Raw genomic sequence first — 18913 nt, forward strand, 5'->3', positions numbered from 1 at the left:
CGGCGGTAAGAACCAAGGTATGTTTACTTACTTTACTATTTTTACACCACCTGGAACTCATAGTAAAAAAAAAAAACATTATAAACCAGGACAGGTGAGACAACGTCCACCAACTCCACTCCCTTTGTGCCATTAAATCGATTCTAACTTGATGATTCAAGCACAGTTGCAATTCTCTCTGTAGCCTCCACCATTTCCAACAAATCAGTACTGCAATTTTCAGCTCCCAATATGATAAACAGCTGTCAGGTGGGCGGTACCAGACTGTCAGCTTCAGCCAAGGACTGCCCAGGGGGGACTCACAAGCCTATTAAGCCAATTGGGTACTGAAATAAACAGCACCTATTGCTTGAGAATGGTGGGGACGAGAGAAGAAATTCCAACTTGGTGGCACCTTTTGAAGGAGGCAAAGAAGTGGAGTTGTTAAAGACGGTAAAAAGTCCCTTTAACAAACATTATTTGTGAATTTCATAACAATCATACCACCATATGAGAAAACATGTTGAGTGAAGCTTTCATTTATCGTACACTGTCCCCAGTAAGAGCAATATCCAAACAGTAATAAGTGAAGGGACAATACTTGAAAGAAATAGCAAAGAAAAGTCATTTTATTTTGAAGTCCAATCTTAGAAAAATAATGAAATTCACAGTAGTAACCCCATGCAAGTAAAAGCTCTTACTACCAAATACGAGATTAAAAGATTTATTTCTAGGAGCTTCAAACTGTTTCAAGAGATATATTACACCATTTGACATTGTTCTGCTTCTACGGCAACATCACAAGTCATAACAAGCAGTCCCATAGAACGGATTCAAAAGCACCACAATGACCTCTTTATAGGGACTATAGAAAACTGACAAAACACACTGGGGGGATAAAATAGTCGGTGTACACAAAGGCTGAACATTTAGGAGAGTTGGGCACCGAAGGCAATTTTGAGTTACTGGAAGACTGTGACTAATAATCAGTAAATTTAGGCACAGGAAGGTTTTATCACCAAAAATTCTATCTTTTTTTTTTTATAACATTAATAAATTGAGGAAGCGACAAATGTTGGAGGAGGAGTTACAAAAAATCGGTATAACGTTATTTGTAGACAAACCATCGAGGAGCAATTTTATTGTGTTCCAGAGACATAAATAAATCAAATCCCAAATAAATTTGTGTCATATATAAAGGAATCATTTCCACACATTGCTATACGGATTATAAAAGATGAGGGTTCTGGGTATTGAGGGAGTTTAGAACAGATGGGTGAATACAAAAGACAAAGGTGTTTAGGAATACAAAAAATCCCATAAATAGGCATTGTTTTTTCTAAGCTACAAATTTTTTCTTTTTTTTTTCTTTAACACAGTCATTCCTGCACTGACAACATAGATATGTTGCTAGTAAGTACTTGACATGCACTTGTCAGTAAAATAAGAATACTGCAGGCTTAGGGACCATGCAAGTTAAAATATCTTCTTAATTAACTATTGGGACAAAAAAAACGAACATAAAACATTGGACTCTTTAGAATTTTCGGCATACATCATTTTTACTCTTTTTTTTCGTTTTCCAAATTTATCCTACAATTTGTATGAATCACAAAACCATTATGGCCACAGAAATGCATTATCAGGAAAAAAAAAAGTCCATTTGTGAGAAACGTCAAAACAACATTGACTTAAATACATCATGGCTGTGATCTTATGCATAAAAGTGGTGCCTGTAGAACATGCAAATATCATAGAACAAGTTATGTTTAAAAATTGCTTTCCCTGCTTGACTATGGAAATCCTACATTGTTTGAGTACAGGTATAAATACTTTATACATCTTCACAGTTACAAACAATTTTTTTCCTTTCCGCTTTGCAGTCTTTGAAAATGCGACATATTGAACTTTTTTTTTTTTTTATCTGCAGCATTAAACCTTCTATACAATATTGGATGTAAACTTCTCTTAAAGTGCCAAATGCATGATCCTTTTAACATGTGAGCACTGGTATCACTGAGCTTGAGTTTATTGCTCGAAAATATTCTCTCCGTAAAATATGTCCATCTATTCCATTATATATTAGGGCAAATAAATTAGGCATATTTATTATTATTATTATTAAAGCACTTTATTTAAAGGTTTCTTAAAATTCAAGTAATTCTAAAATATTCCTTAGGTATAGTCTAAACATACTTTCTACGCCTACACTCAACATTTGAATATCTTTGGTGCCTAGTGGGCATTATGACAAATATTGTTAAACAAAAGGTACTTATTAAAGGGATTGTAAACAGCAAAAAGAGAACCGTGCAATATAGGTAGGCCTTTAGCAGGTCTAAAGTTTGTCTACTTCCTCCCCTATCTCAGCTGAGAAAAAGGAACCATATAATGTGGGAGGTCTTAACAGTGGGGAAGATTTATCAATCCATCTATGCCGGAATTCTGAAGTATCTGCACCTGAAAAAGTAGCTCCACATTTATTAGTGGTTTAATCACAAGCTAGACCAGAATAGCTGGTCTTAAGTACACTCACGAGTCGCAAACTACTCCAAGTCAATCGACTGTCTAAGGCTATATTTGTATACGACTATATTTGTGGCGGCGATCTGGCCACACCAGATCACGGCCACTGTAGAGGTCTATGATACCCGGTCATGGTGTGGTGAGCAGTAACCAGGCCAGGCAGCTGCACCATGGTACATAACACATGTACTATCTATTGTGGAAATTTGGCTTTCCATGGAGAGAGGAGTCGTGAGGAGCGCTCCCCGCCCTTCTCCACCTGGCTGTGTTCTACTTTCGGAATCCAGCCCGGGTGAGCACATGTGTGGCCTACCTAGCACTATAGGAAAAAGCATGTAATAGGTGTTCAGCCAATACACTCCACAGGAACACGGTAATGCAGCATAACGCAGCATACATGTAAAGGAGCAAATCAATGCGTTTCGACAGGTAGCATTTTATTCATGATTCATGTACTATATCTGCACTGGTATATTCTCCAACATCTTCATAAATCTCCCCCAGTGTGCCCCTCAGCTACAAGCAGTCAGAAACCACTTTCTTTACAGGCATCTGATTGGCTACATCTATTAATTTAGCTGTTTAATTTAGAGTTTTGACTCATTTTCCTCTGGAAGGTGCAGGTAAATTTTATGTGTGGCTACAATCAATCTTTTGGAGTTCCAATTTTTGTGTTTACAACCCTTTTAATATCTATCGATATATACGACGCCAACATTATTTCTAAGTATCCTGACGCTCAAACTGCTAAAAATAACGACTCTAAATACGTTTGGCTTCATAAAATCTATCAATGACCTTGATGTTCCAGACTGCAGAATATTCTTTCATCTCTGATATGGAGACACTTATAATATAAGATATTCTATAAGATTTTATACAAAGTACTCCAAACCAGAGGAACCGTTAAATATCAATATATCAATCTGATTATGTAACTTAATTTAGGAATTATATATTAACTATATAAAAACTTTTGCACTCTCACCCAGTCATAATATAAGAAAAAAATCATCACTATACATGGTTAAAATAAATCACATATGATGATAAAAAAAAAAATCTTGGAGAAAAAGACTGATTTTCTTGCTGCCCACGCTAGAACAAGAAAATCACTCGGATACAGCAGGCAATTCAGATTTTCAATCAACAAACACCCTCTGTCTCTTTTACTGCTTTGTTCTCTCCCTCTCCATCTTCAAATGTACAATTTAGATAAAATGCTAATGGTCTCCAAGCACAGTATTACAGAATGGTATTTGGGGACGTCCGCAGATTAGAACACATTGTGCTTGTTCTGTATAGTCGACTTCTCTTCCTTTAAAATCAGAATAAATCTATAAGTCTGTTTTTCGAATGTTTAGGAATGAAATGATTTAAAATTCTCAAAAAATATTGGGATAAATGTGACTATAAAAAAAAAATAAAAAAAATCCATCAAGGCAACAGATTTGTTATTGTAAGGTACAGTACAATCCCCCATCCCGACCAATAAAATCCTAGTGTAACAGTGTTTAGCTAGAAGTCAACCGTATTCTGTTTCATTTTGCTACATTGGTGATGCCTAATAAAAAAAAACACAAGAAAATCACCTCGAAATAACATAAAACAAGATAGACTATAAACACATGATTCAACATTAATAAAAATATTCTCTTTAGAACTGTATAATTAGACTTTATCATAAATAGTGCAGTGCTCAAAATGTTAAAAGGGAAATATGCCAGTCTTAAAATCCTGCCACGACAATAAAGGTATAACATAAGAGCACACTTCATATTCAGTGTTTGTGGTCAGTATTTTACAGTGTTCTCAAAAGGACAGTGATCGCTCGACTTCAGTTTGCGTTTTGAAGCTTTACACAACTGTTGCTGGCCTGCGGCCCATCTCGGCTTCCAGTTTGACCATCTGCTGGATTTCCTTTGCCTAAAGCCAAAAAACAGGGAAATGACGTCAAGATGGTATTAATATGGTATGGCTGCCCATGTGTTACTATAATAAGTGTATAAGTGTAAGCTGCATGGAGCTTTTAAGATTCACCAAATTTCTTTAAAGGCAACATTTTACATACACAATTCATTCCATTCTGCAGACAGCAGCTTACAGAACAGAAGGACCAGAACATTTTCATACAGATAGGGTGAAACCTTTCCAGTAGACCATCCCTGTCCCTTAACCCCTTCCCGCCGATTAAGCCTCTTATGCCCTTGTTTTTTTTTTGTTAGAAAAAAAGGCTCTAAAATGCTTGAGGGGCTCCAACTCCATTTATCGACCCCATAGCCCCTCCGGCTCATTTCCATAATTTTAGAAGCCTTGGTTTACAATCCTTCATAATGGTGGTAGATCTCCGTTAAACATAAATATTTTCAGTGACTAATTTTACTCTATCGAAGCTACAACTCCATAACCAAACATCTTATCCAACCATAGATCAGCTTTTCATGTGAAAACGGCATTTAAGAGGGCCACATATCGGACATACAGGCAATGCACAGGATATTGAGGGCTTATTTACTAAGGCTTTCAAGTGACCAAAATCAGGGGGCGTGCCCTCGGACGATCCAACGGATTTGGACAAACCACAGGATATAACTTTGAATTTGTGTCGCAAGATCAAGCACTTACATGCACCAGGAAGAAGAAGATGAACTCTGGTGGACAGGCTCAGGGAAGCGACAGATGCAGGATATCGGGTGCACGCAAGTAGTGAATCGCGGCAGCTGTGCATTGGAGTCGGGGAACGCACCTCGGGGATCGCACAGGGATGGGTAAGTAAATGTGACCCATTGAGTCCTGCACTCCAAATTCTGGTTTAGGAATTTTCTAAGTATTATTACTAACTTAATATCCATCAAATTTTCCTTTATTCAGTCCACTATTAAAAAGTAGGTGGTGTTAACCTCTCTAGATGTCTGTAGATTTATCTGGTGCCATGTTTAATCCGAAATTGCTGAAAACCAATTCCAGTAAGTAGATGGAGAATGTGTCCAGAACGTGATAATCCTAATTCTCACTGTGCACGGTTTTTTTTTTTTACAGTTCTTGGCAAATTGGCTAACTCAAATGTATTCTAATTTTAAAAAATAACTGGTTATTCAAATTATTTTTTTTTAAATAAAAATTTGAGGTGAATTTAAGAAACTTAAATGATCTTATCTGATACCTCCATCTCCCCTTACCAACTTCAGTAGTGCTCGCTAAACTGCTCAGATCTGCCTTTCATTTAATTCATATATTTATGGAGGGAAGAATAGCTGAGTAGGAGAGACATAGACACGAGAACATGCTTCATCAGAGAACCATAAGTGTTTAGCAGATTTCTGCCTGTTTTCTTGTAATATTACAGCAGGTTTTAGCCGTACTAAGCAATATGCTGTATATGTGAGTGAAGCTCTTGCGAAATCATATCAGACAGTTTTTTGCACAATGACTTCTATGCATGTGTATGTCCGTCCTCACTCCTCTGAAGATGGATCTAATCAGTTACGCAGGCAGGATAAGGGCATTAACAGAAGAAAAAGCTAGCTAGGCGACTGGCTAGTTTTATACTGAGGGGCAGGAGGCTGGCTAGCAATATACTAGGGGCAGGGGCTGCTGAATATATACTAGGATGCTGGCTAACTATATACTGTGGACAGGAGGCTGGCTAGATATTTACAGGGGGCATGGGCTGGCTACCTACTAGGGCAGAGGGCTGGCTGGCTGTATACTGGGGGTAGGGGGCTGGCTATATATATACTGGGGAGCAGGAAGCTGGCTAGCTATATACTGGAGGGCCAGGGCCTGGCTAGCTATATTACTGGGTCCCAGGAGGCTGGCTAGATATATTTACTAGGGGAAAGGGGGCTGGCTGGCTATATACTGGAGGCAGGGGGGTGGTTGGCTATATACTGCAGGGAAAGGAGCTGGATAGCTATAAACTGAGGGGCAGGTGGATGGGTAGCTATATACTGTACTGGCGGGGGGCTGTGACAGATGTATTTCACACCCTAGGCTTATATTTGAGCCGCGTCTTGCATGCTGTCTATGACACTGAAAGGTTAAATAAAGAATGAACATGCTGGTGAGTGCTGCCTTGCTTTATTCTTACTCGAGTATTAGACTTTAGTGATTGAAGAGTGCACCCCCTTATGTTCCCCACTGTGCCCTGTTCCCTATTTGGTTGCTGAATATAATATGGTGAAGAGGTAGTGCCAGTGACTCCTCGTTTGCACATTTTATTTGAGTCTATAGGTTCTCCCAGTGTTTTTTGTAAGCCTTGGCTTGTACTCAGTATATACTGTATTTCTATTCTAACATCCTGCTCGATCTTCATCAAATGTCAAACAAAGGTTAATCATATAAGGCAACATCATGTACATCCAAACATCAGAGTTAATACATCGGACCTCTTTTTATCATAGACTATAAAAAAAACAATTAATGATAATAAGCAATGGAAGAGCGGTCATACCTTGCGAGTGAGACACAGCATGACACGATTTCAAAAGCTGTTTGTACAAAAACAACAAAAAAATGTCAAAATTATGCAGCATGATATGAAGCAAAGAAAGTAAAACTATTGAATGCCAGGAGCATGAATGGAGGACATTTATATATACAGTACAATGCCAAGTACAAGACCTTAAAATTGTTGTCCACTTTCAGCAAATAATTGATACTGTTTGTGTAATGAGAGGTTATATCATTCTCCAAAATAAATTCTGTATCCATTCCTCACAGGTTGGAAGATCTCTAAAGGAATCCAGCATCCAGGCAAAAAGTGAAAGTATAAAATCCAGCACTTTGTTGAAAAAGGGTTAAAAGCATAATACAGTACTCAGAAGTCACATAATCTGACGCATTTCGGATCGTACATGGTCCTTAGTTGTAGCTACAACTGGCTACGACTAAGGCTACATTCACATTAACGCGGGCCCGCCGTACTGTACTGCGTTGGTGCTGGGGATAGGAGGAGGGGGTGAGCGCAGCTGCCCGTCTCCATAGTAATATAGGGCGCATGGCGGCTGCACTGTACCACTCCCGTAGGGCGCCATAGGCATGTATGGGGGACATATATAGACCGTATATACGTCCCCCATACGTTCGTGTGAATATATCTTAAGGAAACGGGTCAGATTATGTGACTTCTGAGTATTATGCTTTTAACCCTTTTTCAACAAAGTGCTGGATTTTATACTTTCACTTTTTGCCTGGATGCTGGATTCCTTTTCGGATTTCTCCCGTATTGCTACTGTTCCCACACGGCTCTCCATGCATCGGCTTCTACCAGGACTGCACTTACCAGGAAGGTGAGCTGAACCAAATGTTTTTTTCTGTTTTGAAGATCTCTACTTGATGTTATTCAACAGGAAGCTGCATTGTTTACTTCCTATGGATTAAAACCGATCCCTGGTCATGTGGTGCACAGCTCATTATAACACACAGTTCTGATTAGTCTCTGTGAGTTGTGCATCTGTGTGACATCACATGACCGTGGACCAGTTTTTATAGTAAGCTATGACATTTTCTGTTGTGTGACAGAAAGCAGAGATCTAGAAAACAGGGAGGAACTGATACAGAAAGTATATTAGAAAAGTGTATAACTTTTCATTATGTAAACCATATCAATTATTTGCTGAAAGTGAACAATCCCTTTGCAGAGGTTGTAGCAGAATATTAAAAAAAACACATCTCCCTTCCATAACAGCGCCACACCTGTCCATGGGTTGTGTCTGGTATTGGAGCTGAGCTCCATTTACTTCACTGTTATTTTTTGGAGAACGTTGAAATATTTTTCTTATCCTGATACAACCTTTTTAATTGCTTGAAATACAGTTTTATTTCACAAATACTTACTCAAAAGGAATATCCCTTTATATACAGGGAAACGTTATTTATGCTCGAACAAACGTGCAATTATATAAATACACACATAAAACCCAAACATACGTTTACTATAGAAAAATTGTATAAAGATTTCAATTAATATGTCATTCTTATGGAGCTCCCAAGAGTGGTTCCCATACACTTTTGGGCAAACAACTGTTCAGCCTAAAGCTATTCCTCTGCACTTTTCCATATATATACAAGGCTTGTTTTGTGTAATTGTGTTTAAAGTGAGATGAGGGAAGTAACCCATGTTCAGTCATTTCCAATGAAACTCATCATACCGATTTACTACTTCCCTCGGCACCAGCTGGGAAGCCAAAAAATTAACAAGTTTCCATTTCCAGTCAAAATCTTCGGGCAAATTTTTCTGGTATGTGAATGGAGGCCTTTAGTTTTTCAGTTCAGTAAAGGCTAAATTGGAAATCTTATGCAAGTTCCCTTGCACATAAAAGCTAATCCCCAGTCCCAGGAAGCCCACAATCTGCCGTTTACAGAGCTAACCTAAAGTGACTCATCCAGGGCTGTCTGCAGTCGAAGCACGATCAACTAGGGCTGGATTACCACTGGAGCTCCTACTTCAGGCTCCACAATTCTACCTGATCAGGTGGACAATGGAAGGAAGCTACAATGAAAATCTAAATTTTTTACTCCGTCTTTAAACTGTATTGACATCAGGATGCCAATACGATAAATAGATGCAGCAAAGCAGTTAGCAATAAGTTACTGTCATGTTGTCACTTTGGGGGCAGTTTGGAAATTTGGTCCCAAAAATGTTCACCATCGTCGTCTTAGGGCATAATGTACTGCCAGAGTTGACTTTGTATCATAATATCATAGTATATAAGGCTGGAGACGCAAGTCCATCAAGTCCAACCTTTACGAATTAAATAAATGTTTTATCCCCATAACCCGTGATATTTTTTCTCTCCAGAAAGTCATCCAGGCCTCTCTTGAACATGTACATAGAGTCCGCCATAACAACCTCCTGCGGCAGAGAGTTCCACAGTCTCACTGCTCTTACAGTAAAGAACCTTTGTCTATGGTGATGGTAAAATCGCCTCTCCTCTAGGCGTAGAGGATGCCCCCTTGTCCTGGTCACAGGCCGAGGTATAAAAAGATCTTTGGAGAGATCCTTGTACTGTCCGTTCAGGTATTTGTACATTGTAATGAGGTCTCCCCTCAGTCGTCTTCTTTCTAAACTGAATAATCCCAAGTTGTACCTCACTCCTAGATGAGCACTCACATCTGTGGGAAGCCATAAGGAATGACAACGAGTCAAGATGTCTGTAATTACAATAGGAGTTTGCATACAGCTGGTCTTGTAGTGTATTCACGATGTGGATATATATCCACCAGTAGAGAATCTCAGCTTCAGACCACTATACCTGTTCATTCTGTTTCTCCAACATTTCCAAATGTTCCAGCTGCGCTTTCTTCAACTGGTCCATTTCCTTAGATTGTTTCATTGCCAACTAAAGGAAAGTAGAAAACTTTATATGTCACCGTTATTAATGAAGGGCAAAATTAAGACTTTCACCATTTTCCATTTAACAACAATTGTAGCCTGTTATTTTGTAGTTAGAAGTGTCGGAAAAAAAGACATTTGCCTAAGTAGAATACTGACAGGCTCGGAGAGTCGTCATGGCAACACTAAACCTGGAATTATGTTTGGTGCTGTGTCTGCTGCTCGAGATCAACAGGTTGTTTTCATTCTGAGCACATATTCATGTGTATTATACATCTATATAGTGTATATGTACAGCAGATATGGCCTTCAAACCCTTCACTCAGAAACCCTCACACTGCAGAAAGTGTTAAAGTAATCTTATTGATTATTTCAGACTGAGCTGTTACACTGTCTCACCCTCCCCCCTGCTGGGAAGTGCTCACTGCACTAGCGCTGAGTAAGCAGGGGGGAGGGTCAGACAGTGGAAAAGCCTGTAGAGCCAGATTACAGAGGGGCTAGCGTAGCCCTTTTGGCTCATTAGCATAATTGTAAAACTTGATGGATAACAAATATAAGAAGATTAGCATAGTCACGGTGCCTGAATCTATAAGTAAGTGTCCCTGGTTTATCATACTTGATTTTGATGATAGATTTCCTTTAAAACGTGGGTGGTGAGATGCACATATACAATTCAATAGCTGTAGGCACAATGTACACAGCCACAATGTACATAGCTACCACATGTTTTTCTATGGACACATAACCACAGCTGTGTTTTTCCACAATTTCATGAGCGAGAAGACTGTTCATGTAGCAAATTAGAGCGAAGGCCCTATTTCTGTCTGGGTTTGGGTAATTTGGCCTGTTTGCAGCCTAAGAGCATATAATGTTCATGTGCAAGAAGCTTTAGGGTATAAAACACAAGGCTTTGTGTTATCCAGCTTTGGCTCTCTGTCCTTATGCTGCGCTAGTCGGGAAAGCAACATAGGGGCAGGGTACTCCAATACTCAAATTTCCCCGCTACCCTGAAAGCCACAGTCTTCTTCTTTAATCATTTGTACGGCATCCGTACGTGCCGACCCTTAAGCTGGCAGACGTGATGATCAAAACGAATCTGCCAGCTTTGTTGCTGATGCGTACAGCCATTGCACACAGGAGTCAACAAGAGGACAGAGTAGCTATCAGGAAAGCGGGGAAAGGTTAGTAAATGTTTTTTCTTCCACAGTGAGACATACATCGGGTTTGCTTACTGCTGTAGGGGGCTCTAAGGCTAATATGGGGGGAACACTGGCTATTATGGGTGCACTCTGACAGCTACGGTGGCACTCTGGCAGCTATGGTGGGCATATTGGTGTATCTGCAGGGAACTCTGGCTGCTGTGGTGGTACTCTATTGGTTACTCTAATTGGTGACTATTGGTTACTGTAGGGGCAGATACTTTCCAGGGCGGTGTCTCAGGTAATTTAACAATATGTTCAGATCTGTGGTTTCCCTCAAATGGCTGATTGTTGTAGTAATGCTGTATGAATGTAACTATTAAGCAGCTTGTGTAGGTACATTTCTACAGTAATAAAATGACATTCGGCCCCTTTAAGGAAACCACAAGACTGATGTGGCCACTGGGGAAAATGAGTCTGCCACTCCTGCTCTATGGCATCTTGAAGATACAGCTGGGTATACGGCGACCCACAAGCATCACCTATCTTACAGGATGATCACTTTATTTCCAGTTCAAGAGTAAAGAAGAAGAGTGGGGGACCAATATACATGCTGCCTAGAGATAAGCGGACTCAAACCTTAGGTTTGGTGTCCTCCATTTGGAAGCCTTGCATGACCTAGACATGTTGCTAGACTGACTGCAGAACAACCTATCAGGCAGCTTTATGCCCCTAGCAACTAGGCATGGCTGTGATTGGCAAGGAAGACACCAAATTTTTGGGTTACGCAGAACCTAAGGTTCACGTCTGCACATTTTTTAATGCTGACAAGTCTCTGTTCGACCTGCAAGTGCTTGGCTTGATGAACATACTCTTTTGGGGTTGTAACCTATAGCCCTACTTAAAGGCCACAACTCCCATCTATTCATCCACACACCTGGTAGCGTGTCAATCTGCACCCGTTATTTCTAGCTTAAATATTTCCAGTCCATGCATTATCAGCGAGAAAGCTGAGTTTAGTTTAGTTTCTTAACCCAGAGCTTAAATCATTTTATGCTGCAGGTTTTTTTAATGAAAAAATGTTAAAAGTGTGTATAAATTCCATGCACTACATAATGACTGTAAGTTACGCACTGACACTGTCTATTCTCGCCCAGCCATTAATAAATGGTAACAACCAGTTCCTGAGAGGAAAAATATAGGGACTGTACAGGATATTGTTTGTACAAAAAAGTTCTATATTATAGAAAATACAAGAATTAGCACTAGGTGCTGCAGGTCCCCTTTAAAGCCCTCAGAAGGTATGGCTATAATATGACTTAGTTCTCATTATGTTCTTCTCCTTTATCTTATATATTATAAATCAGTAGGGATGAAATGTGCAGGGGGGCCATTGATTCTGGATATTTTCTTTGACAAATTTTGTAGCTAATCAAAGTGTAAGCTGTGCTTTGTTCGATCTAAAACTCTTAGATCTGTCTCCAATGACATCCATAGATACAAAGACAAAGTAGGAGGGGAGGAAACATAATGTGAACAAAATCTTATGCTCCTCTATATGACAGAACACTAATTACTGCTGTATGTTGCAACCATACAAAACTATGTTTTTTACTTCTTATATTTTTTTACTTTTTATTTATTTATTTGCATTTGCATTTCAGCGAATCCGTTTCATTACATCTTACCTACAAAACAGTCCTTTTACATTATCTTATGACTGAACAAATGAGTGTTCATGTATGAACAGGGCAATGATCACCTAGCTGATCCCATCATTTGTACTACACTATAAATTATTGTTATTGTAGAACATCACACCATGAAAACAGAGGACAAGCTGCTCAAAATAATGATTATGGACAATTGCCAATGTGGTCTAAACCTTCTGACAAGGTTTAAGCGTAAAATAGTACTTCCAGTTTTTAGGCCTGCACCACTACTGGAAGGTTCATAGGACCTGCTTCATCCAATGAGTGGCGTCCTTGGACCAAACAACAACAACACATGAAGTGAAGTCAGGGAAGTGGCTTTCTGTGTCTGAGGGGGGCCATCCATTGGAAGAGTCGTGCCTGTGACCTTTTGGGTTCAGGGTCCTAAACTTACAGTACCAAAGTGACACAGGAACTGGTAGGCACGGGGTAAATGTGTTCTTATCCTCTAACCTTTTACTTCTACATGTTTCTTTCAACTGTAGAATAGAACAGAGAATTGTCCAAGTATCAGTCCCACCTCTCCTCTCCCATGACGACCATGATATAGCCGGCATTGATGGTTCACGAAAGTGGGTCTGTTTCAATAGCTGGAGTCCACAGGACCTTTGTTTCTAAGGTGGATATCTAATAGATGAGCTATCATCGGCCAACTGTCCTTACACTTCAATGATATATACTCTTTTCATTTTGTCTTTCAGAGGAGGGTTGTGTTGGATCAAAATGGGTAGCAAGACTCAGAGTCAGTTGAAAACAATTTAGGAAATGGCAGTATCGCACCAACTTTCTACTAATGCCACACTACTGGTCTCTACTTCCTGGTCATCACTTGACTATTACGAAATGCTAATATGGCCAACTGGCTTAGACAGGTCACTGCTATGGCCAGTCATAAGCTTAGTGGGCATTTTATGTTTGTTCTGAAAGAGACATAGCATACACTAAGGCGGTTGCAGGGTTTTAGTAAACTGAGTATTTTTTTTAACCCACTTCACAATTTAGGCTACAACTAAGGATGGCGACGAGTCAGATGGATTGATGCCCCTCACATTTCCTGAATTTATATTTTTTCATCTACATGAGATAATATTATATTTTTAATCTTCCGACCTGTTTCCCGTGCATCCGAAAATTAAATTAGTCCGGTGTTCCAGAGTGGTGAGCTGCCATATCCCATTTTTGCCTTTCTTTTACCTAATATGAACCTTTCTTATTAACAAAAACAATAATTAGTTTGTTCTGCATAAGGTGCAGAACATTCATTTTATCAACCAGTTGTCAAGAGAAATTCAAAAAGGCAATTGTCTTTCTCAATGATCTGGTGGGTTGGTGTAGGTGTATTTTGATATAAAAAGAACACAACCTCTTAACCACCTATTAGTTAATGAAGGCAGGCGGAGGAGGAGGAGGAATAGGCTCCAAGATGGATCATGTGATAAACAAGCGGTAAGCACCGGATGACAAGATAGTGACTCATGTCTACTTACTCTTTTTCTTTCTTCAAGGAATTTCTTTGTGTTGCTGCTGTTCAATTCCCTCACTCGCCTACAAATGATCAAAGGAATATAAAAGGAGGCATAATGAAAAGCGTGCAGCTCCCCGTGCAATAAACATAAAGAAACAAAGTGCATGAATACTAACAAAGCCAACACTATCCCTGATTGGTGGTAGAGACTTGTAATGGCTGCTCAAATGCTAAACAGGGTTTACAACTGTCTGATCTCAGATGGTCTTATTATAAATAAAGAGTTTCATGGACAATAATTGTGTACCACTATGTGACTCTTAAGCACACTCAAATTGTAGTACTTTTAATAAGTGGAAAGCTCCCGACCATTGACCACAGTTTGTGGCAGGTAATTCAGTGGAAGTCTATTTACTTACAGTAAATGAGGCAAAGTTTTCATTTCAAACACAGTCTAGGGCTAGCTGCATTTGTCATCTGTTTTTTTGGATACACAAATAAATGAAAGGCTGGGAAATGATGTCACCAGCTTGTCCCAACCTTGTCAGTGGTCACATAATTATATTACCTATAAACTGATGGTACATGGATGACACCTGTGTGGCATCCTTATTTTTCATGTTCTTAGCCCGAGATGCAAACATGGGCAGAAACAGGACCTGAGATATCTATCTACAGCCTCCAGATGGATCTATGAAAAACTCGTTCAGGTGCAATAGTGCATAAATAGTAAAAGCAATAAACAAAATCAAGGGCACATGGACAAAAACAAGGGTTGTGTGCATGTTATGTTAAAAAAAAGAGTGGTACAGTTTCTGGGAAAAAATAAAATGGGCACTTTTTGTAAAGTCAAAAGATCTCTATGATGTCCTAATGGGATAATTTAGATATTAAATGCATAGTAAATATGAATGCAAATCCAAAAATGGCCATTTTGCATAGCAAAATATTTAGCCATCTTTAGAACTGTAACGATTTACAGGTACAAACCTTTCACGTTCAGCTTTGTTTTTGATAGATTTATCCTGGCTTATGGCTTTGCTGTTTTCCATGGAAATTTTCGCTTGATTGGCTCTCATCTCCTTGCTCTCTCTGTTAATATAAAAGAATAGATTATATTTTCTGTTGATGATATTGTAAAGTTTATTAAGTAAAAGCAATAAGGGATTGGAAACTCTAAATTAAGACTCGGTTCAATCTGCATACCGGTCATGTGAGAGCTTTAGCTGTTGTATCTGTTGTTCTTGGACGGTGATCAGCAGTTTCTTGAGGAGATCGCATTGTTGACCTAAATGTAGATCTTGGAGATCTTGTACCTCAGCAGATTGTGTATTGAGCAATTCAGACCACTCTTTCGTATGTTGGCCTACAATTTCTTTCACCTGGTGGGACAGAAATGTACTGTCTGGTTAAAGATGGACAGTTTGACCACACGCCTCGCAGAAGGTTTTTCTGACCAATTACACTTATAAACTTTTTCTCCGCTCAATGGATTTTTGTTATTTTTATAGCTTTAAAGGTTCTTCAAAAAAGGTTTTGAACTTCATTATTAGAAACAAGGATGCACTGTGGTTTAAGCTGTACTTTTCAAAGTCTTTAAGGGTTTGTCCAAGACGAGGACATTCTTTTAATGGGCTCCAGGTGTTATGAAAATAACAAGGCTTAACTTAGTTCTCTCCGCAACTCCGCTCCTTTGCAGAGCCATCCATCACTGTCAGTCTTACATTGATAGAGCATGCCCAATACAGCCTCAGTAAGGAACTCAATATGAGATGTAAATCAAGGAATGGATGCAGTTCTGGATTTTCCATGATTTTGCTACTTAAATGCTCTCTATCTTAGCTTCAAAAGGGGAGATAGACTATACTTTACCTACAGGGAGTTTTTATGCGGTCAATAACACACATATTACCTACTGAAAAAATATCTGAGGGGGCAGAACTTGCTAAATAGTTAAAAAAAAATCAAAACATTCACTTGCTTCTATGGAGGGTCTTCTCCATCCAATAAATATCACTTAACGGTCACCACTCGGCACTGTTCTGTACATACCGTATTTTTCGGACTATAAGAAGCACTAAAAATCCTTTGATTTTATCAGAAATCAAAGGTGCGCCTTATAGTCCAGTGCGCCTTATATATGAACCATACTTACAGACAACAGCTGCCTTGAACTATGCACAGGTCTGCCACCTGCTGGTCATTCATCCTTATAATCAGGTGCGCCTTATACTCCAGTGCGCCTTATATATGAACCTAGACGTTTTAGCAGGCATTTATTGATGGTGCCTTATAGTCCGAAAAATACTGTAACCATAATCTGCTCATTTTGATCTGAATAGGCGCTATGTACAGATTTTTCCTGGTGATGAGCATTTATTGAAAATGCTACTTTAATGGTTCCCATAACCAATGCTCTAAAGGACCTTTTCTAAGCAAAACATGTATTTATGGTGTATTTACCATAACAGTAGACTATGGCTCACTATTACAAGTTTTCTACAATGTCTTTATTTCCCTTATCCTGCACACCTATAAATACGTGCCTACATCTTTCGGTAGCCTATGTAACACTATTAATTCTTGCCAAAGTGTTAGCTCTGGTAGACAACAGTCCAACTATTCTAATAAACATTAAAATTTATCAAGAAGATATCAAGAAGGTGGCACCCAGACAATCAGGCAACAAGAAACTGTATTACGTAGAACAGTAAGAGGCGCGGTCGCATTCCATATGGACTCCCTACGAGAACACTCTAGAGTCTTCCACTATGAGCCTTGATGCCACGTTACAGTCTGCAAATTTTGGTATTAATTCACAATAGGTGTTCAGTGCCACTCCGCTCTTACTTACCTGCACCCAGAATTAAGGTTCAAGCATGTTACAATTCATGTAAAAAGTGGTGGGTATGACTTACTTTGATCTTATGTCTTGGCCACCATATTACCATAACAAATCCTTTACATAAGGATAAAAACCAAAGCCTATTCCCTAATTGTCCTACACTGTTTTCTACTATATACAGGTTGAGAGTTTGAAGACATAAGAATACTGTAGGTTTTCACTAAAGATATAAGTTCTTATTGACTTGCGGGTAATTTGGTAATTATGCCTCTCTCCTAAATCCTAATTATACACAATGATAACAGCAGCAGCACATAGAATATTGACAAATGTGTAATTTCCTCCACAAAAAACTCTAAAAGTACAATACTTTCCATTATTGACACATCTAAAATCTTAATTAATTAGTACGCCAGCTTGGTCCCACTCATGACTCCTACACTCTGTCTGCTCTGCGTTTCGTGTGAACAACCTGGGGTACAGTAGGAAGTGTTCAGCCAATAATTGTGCAAGCTCGAAAAGAGATTTTGTGATTTTGCCATAACAAACACTTTAAGATACTCAGTGGACGGCTCTAAAGCTTCCACTAAGGTGAGATTGGTATGGCACATATACCGTATAGATCATGCCCCTCTCTGATCCCATCTCCCATTCTTGATGGTCATTTGGCCACTTTAGGCATTGGGTACAGTATGAATGCCTAATATCAAAAGGAACATAACTAACAGATCTCCTGAGGCAAAAACTGCCATATACAACCCCACCCCTTATTTTGAAGACCATCCGTGGCCAAAAGTCAATATTCAATGTCACTAAACTGGTGTCTGGTATAGCAGCAAAAAGTAGATGTCCTGATTTCAGCAACATAATATATATTTGTATATAGTCACTACTATAGTTCTTCAGGTGATATTCATGAAATATTCTTTCTAAATAATACTCTTAATAAAAAAATAATGATAATCCTTATTAATATAGCACCATCAAATTCCATAGCTCCTTACAACTCATAGGGGACATATACAAATATAATATTACATTACAGAGTACAAGCAGTCATATGGAACAATAGGAGTGAGGGCCTTACTGATAAGTAAAGACTTCAGTACGATTACCATACATTATTATGTGCATACCACCGTCTTAGTGACATTTCATATTCGCACAACAAATGTCAATAGTTGAAAGGTTAATACAGTAAGGGCTTATTAATATCAGAAGAAGCCAAGGATCACAAAGGGCTGTAAACCTATTCTAGAAAATTTAGAAAATCACTGGTGCTAAGGCCCAAAGTTTAACCCCCTTCTTGACCAGAGTATGTGATGCATAAATGTCCACAACAAAATGTCACCATTTAAAAAAAAAAAAAACACTTGGTGATTAAAGTGAACCTGCCATTTAAATTAACCCACCCAAAATTGCCCTAATCCTAAATTTTTCCTTTCCATGGTTGCAATTTATCTAAGGCCCTTTATTCCTTTACATTTGCAAAATCTAACCCATGTATGTATCTGATCACATGGAATCACAGCATTCCTTCATGGTCGTCCTCTCCTGGGGTAGATTTTAGAAATGTTAGGGGGAAAAGGATCTTAGATGACATCACCCTGATCACATGACATGAAGTGCTGAATGGGGAGAAGAGGGATAGGGTGTGGGGAGGAGCAGCTGGACTGGGCCGAGGAGGCGATGTCCCCTATGACTCCCAGCTGTATGCCAGGTAAGAGAACAAAGTTAATTTTATTTGGATGTGAGGGAAACAATTTTTAGCTAATGAAGGTTGGCATTTACATAATAGGGCTCTATGGAAACGTGTCACAAGCTGCATATGTGAAAAATGTAGTGACCAGTTCCCTTTAAGGATTCTCGGTTTTTCTATATAGTTTGTTTTTGCATTTGTTGATGCATAGC

The 18913-nt window shown here is 39.0% G+C and overlaps 1 protein-coding gene across 5 annotated transcripts in view; it reads right to left on the reverse strand.

The window, feature by feature from the left end:
- Window positions 1–580: 580 nt before the first annotated feature.
- PLCB4 (phospholipase C beta 4) overlaps window positions 581–18913 on the reverse strand; it is a 233484-nt gene continuing 215151 nt past the window's right edge. For 4 of the 5 annotated variants that reach the window (XM_072140486.1, XM_072140488.1, XM_072140483.1 and 1 more), the window contains 6 exons: window positions 15364–15539; window positions 15148–15249; window positions 14180–14237; window positions 9762–9848; window positions 6959–6995; window positions 581–4431 (listed from right to left, as the gene is read on the reverse strand). In XM_072140486.1, the coding sequence (XP_071996587.1) occupies window positions 4343–4431; window positions 6959–6995; window positions 9762–9848; window positions 14180–14237; window positions 15148–15249; window positions 15364–15539 (549 nt within the window). In that variant the 3' untranslated portion in view covers window positions 581–4342. The remainder of the gene's footprint in view (window positions 4432–6958; window positions 6996–9761; window positions 9849–14179; window positions 14238–15147; window positions 15250–15363; window positions 15540–18913) is intronic. The other variant, XM_072140487.1, reaches the window with a different exon arrangement.

This window comes from Engystomops pustulosus, chromosome 3, assembly GCF_040894005.1.
Source record: "Engystomops pustulosus chromosome 3, aEngPut4.maternal, whole genome shotgun sequence".
Lineage (NCBI taxonomy): Eukaryota > Metazoa > Chordata > Amphibia > Anura > Leptodactylidae > Engystomops > Engystomops pustulosus.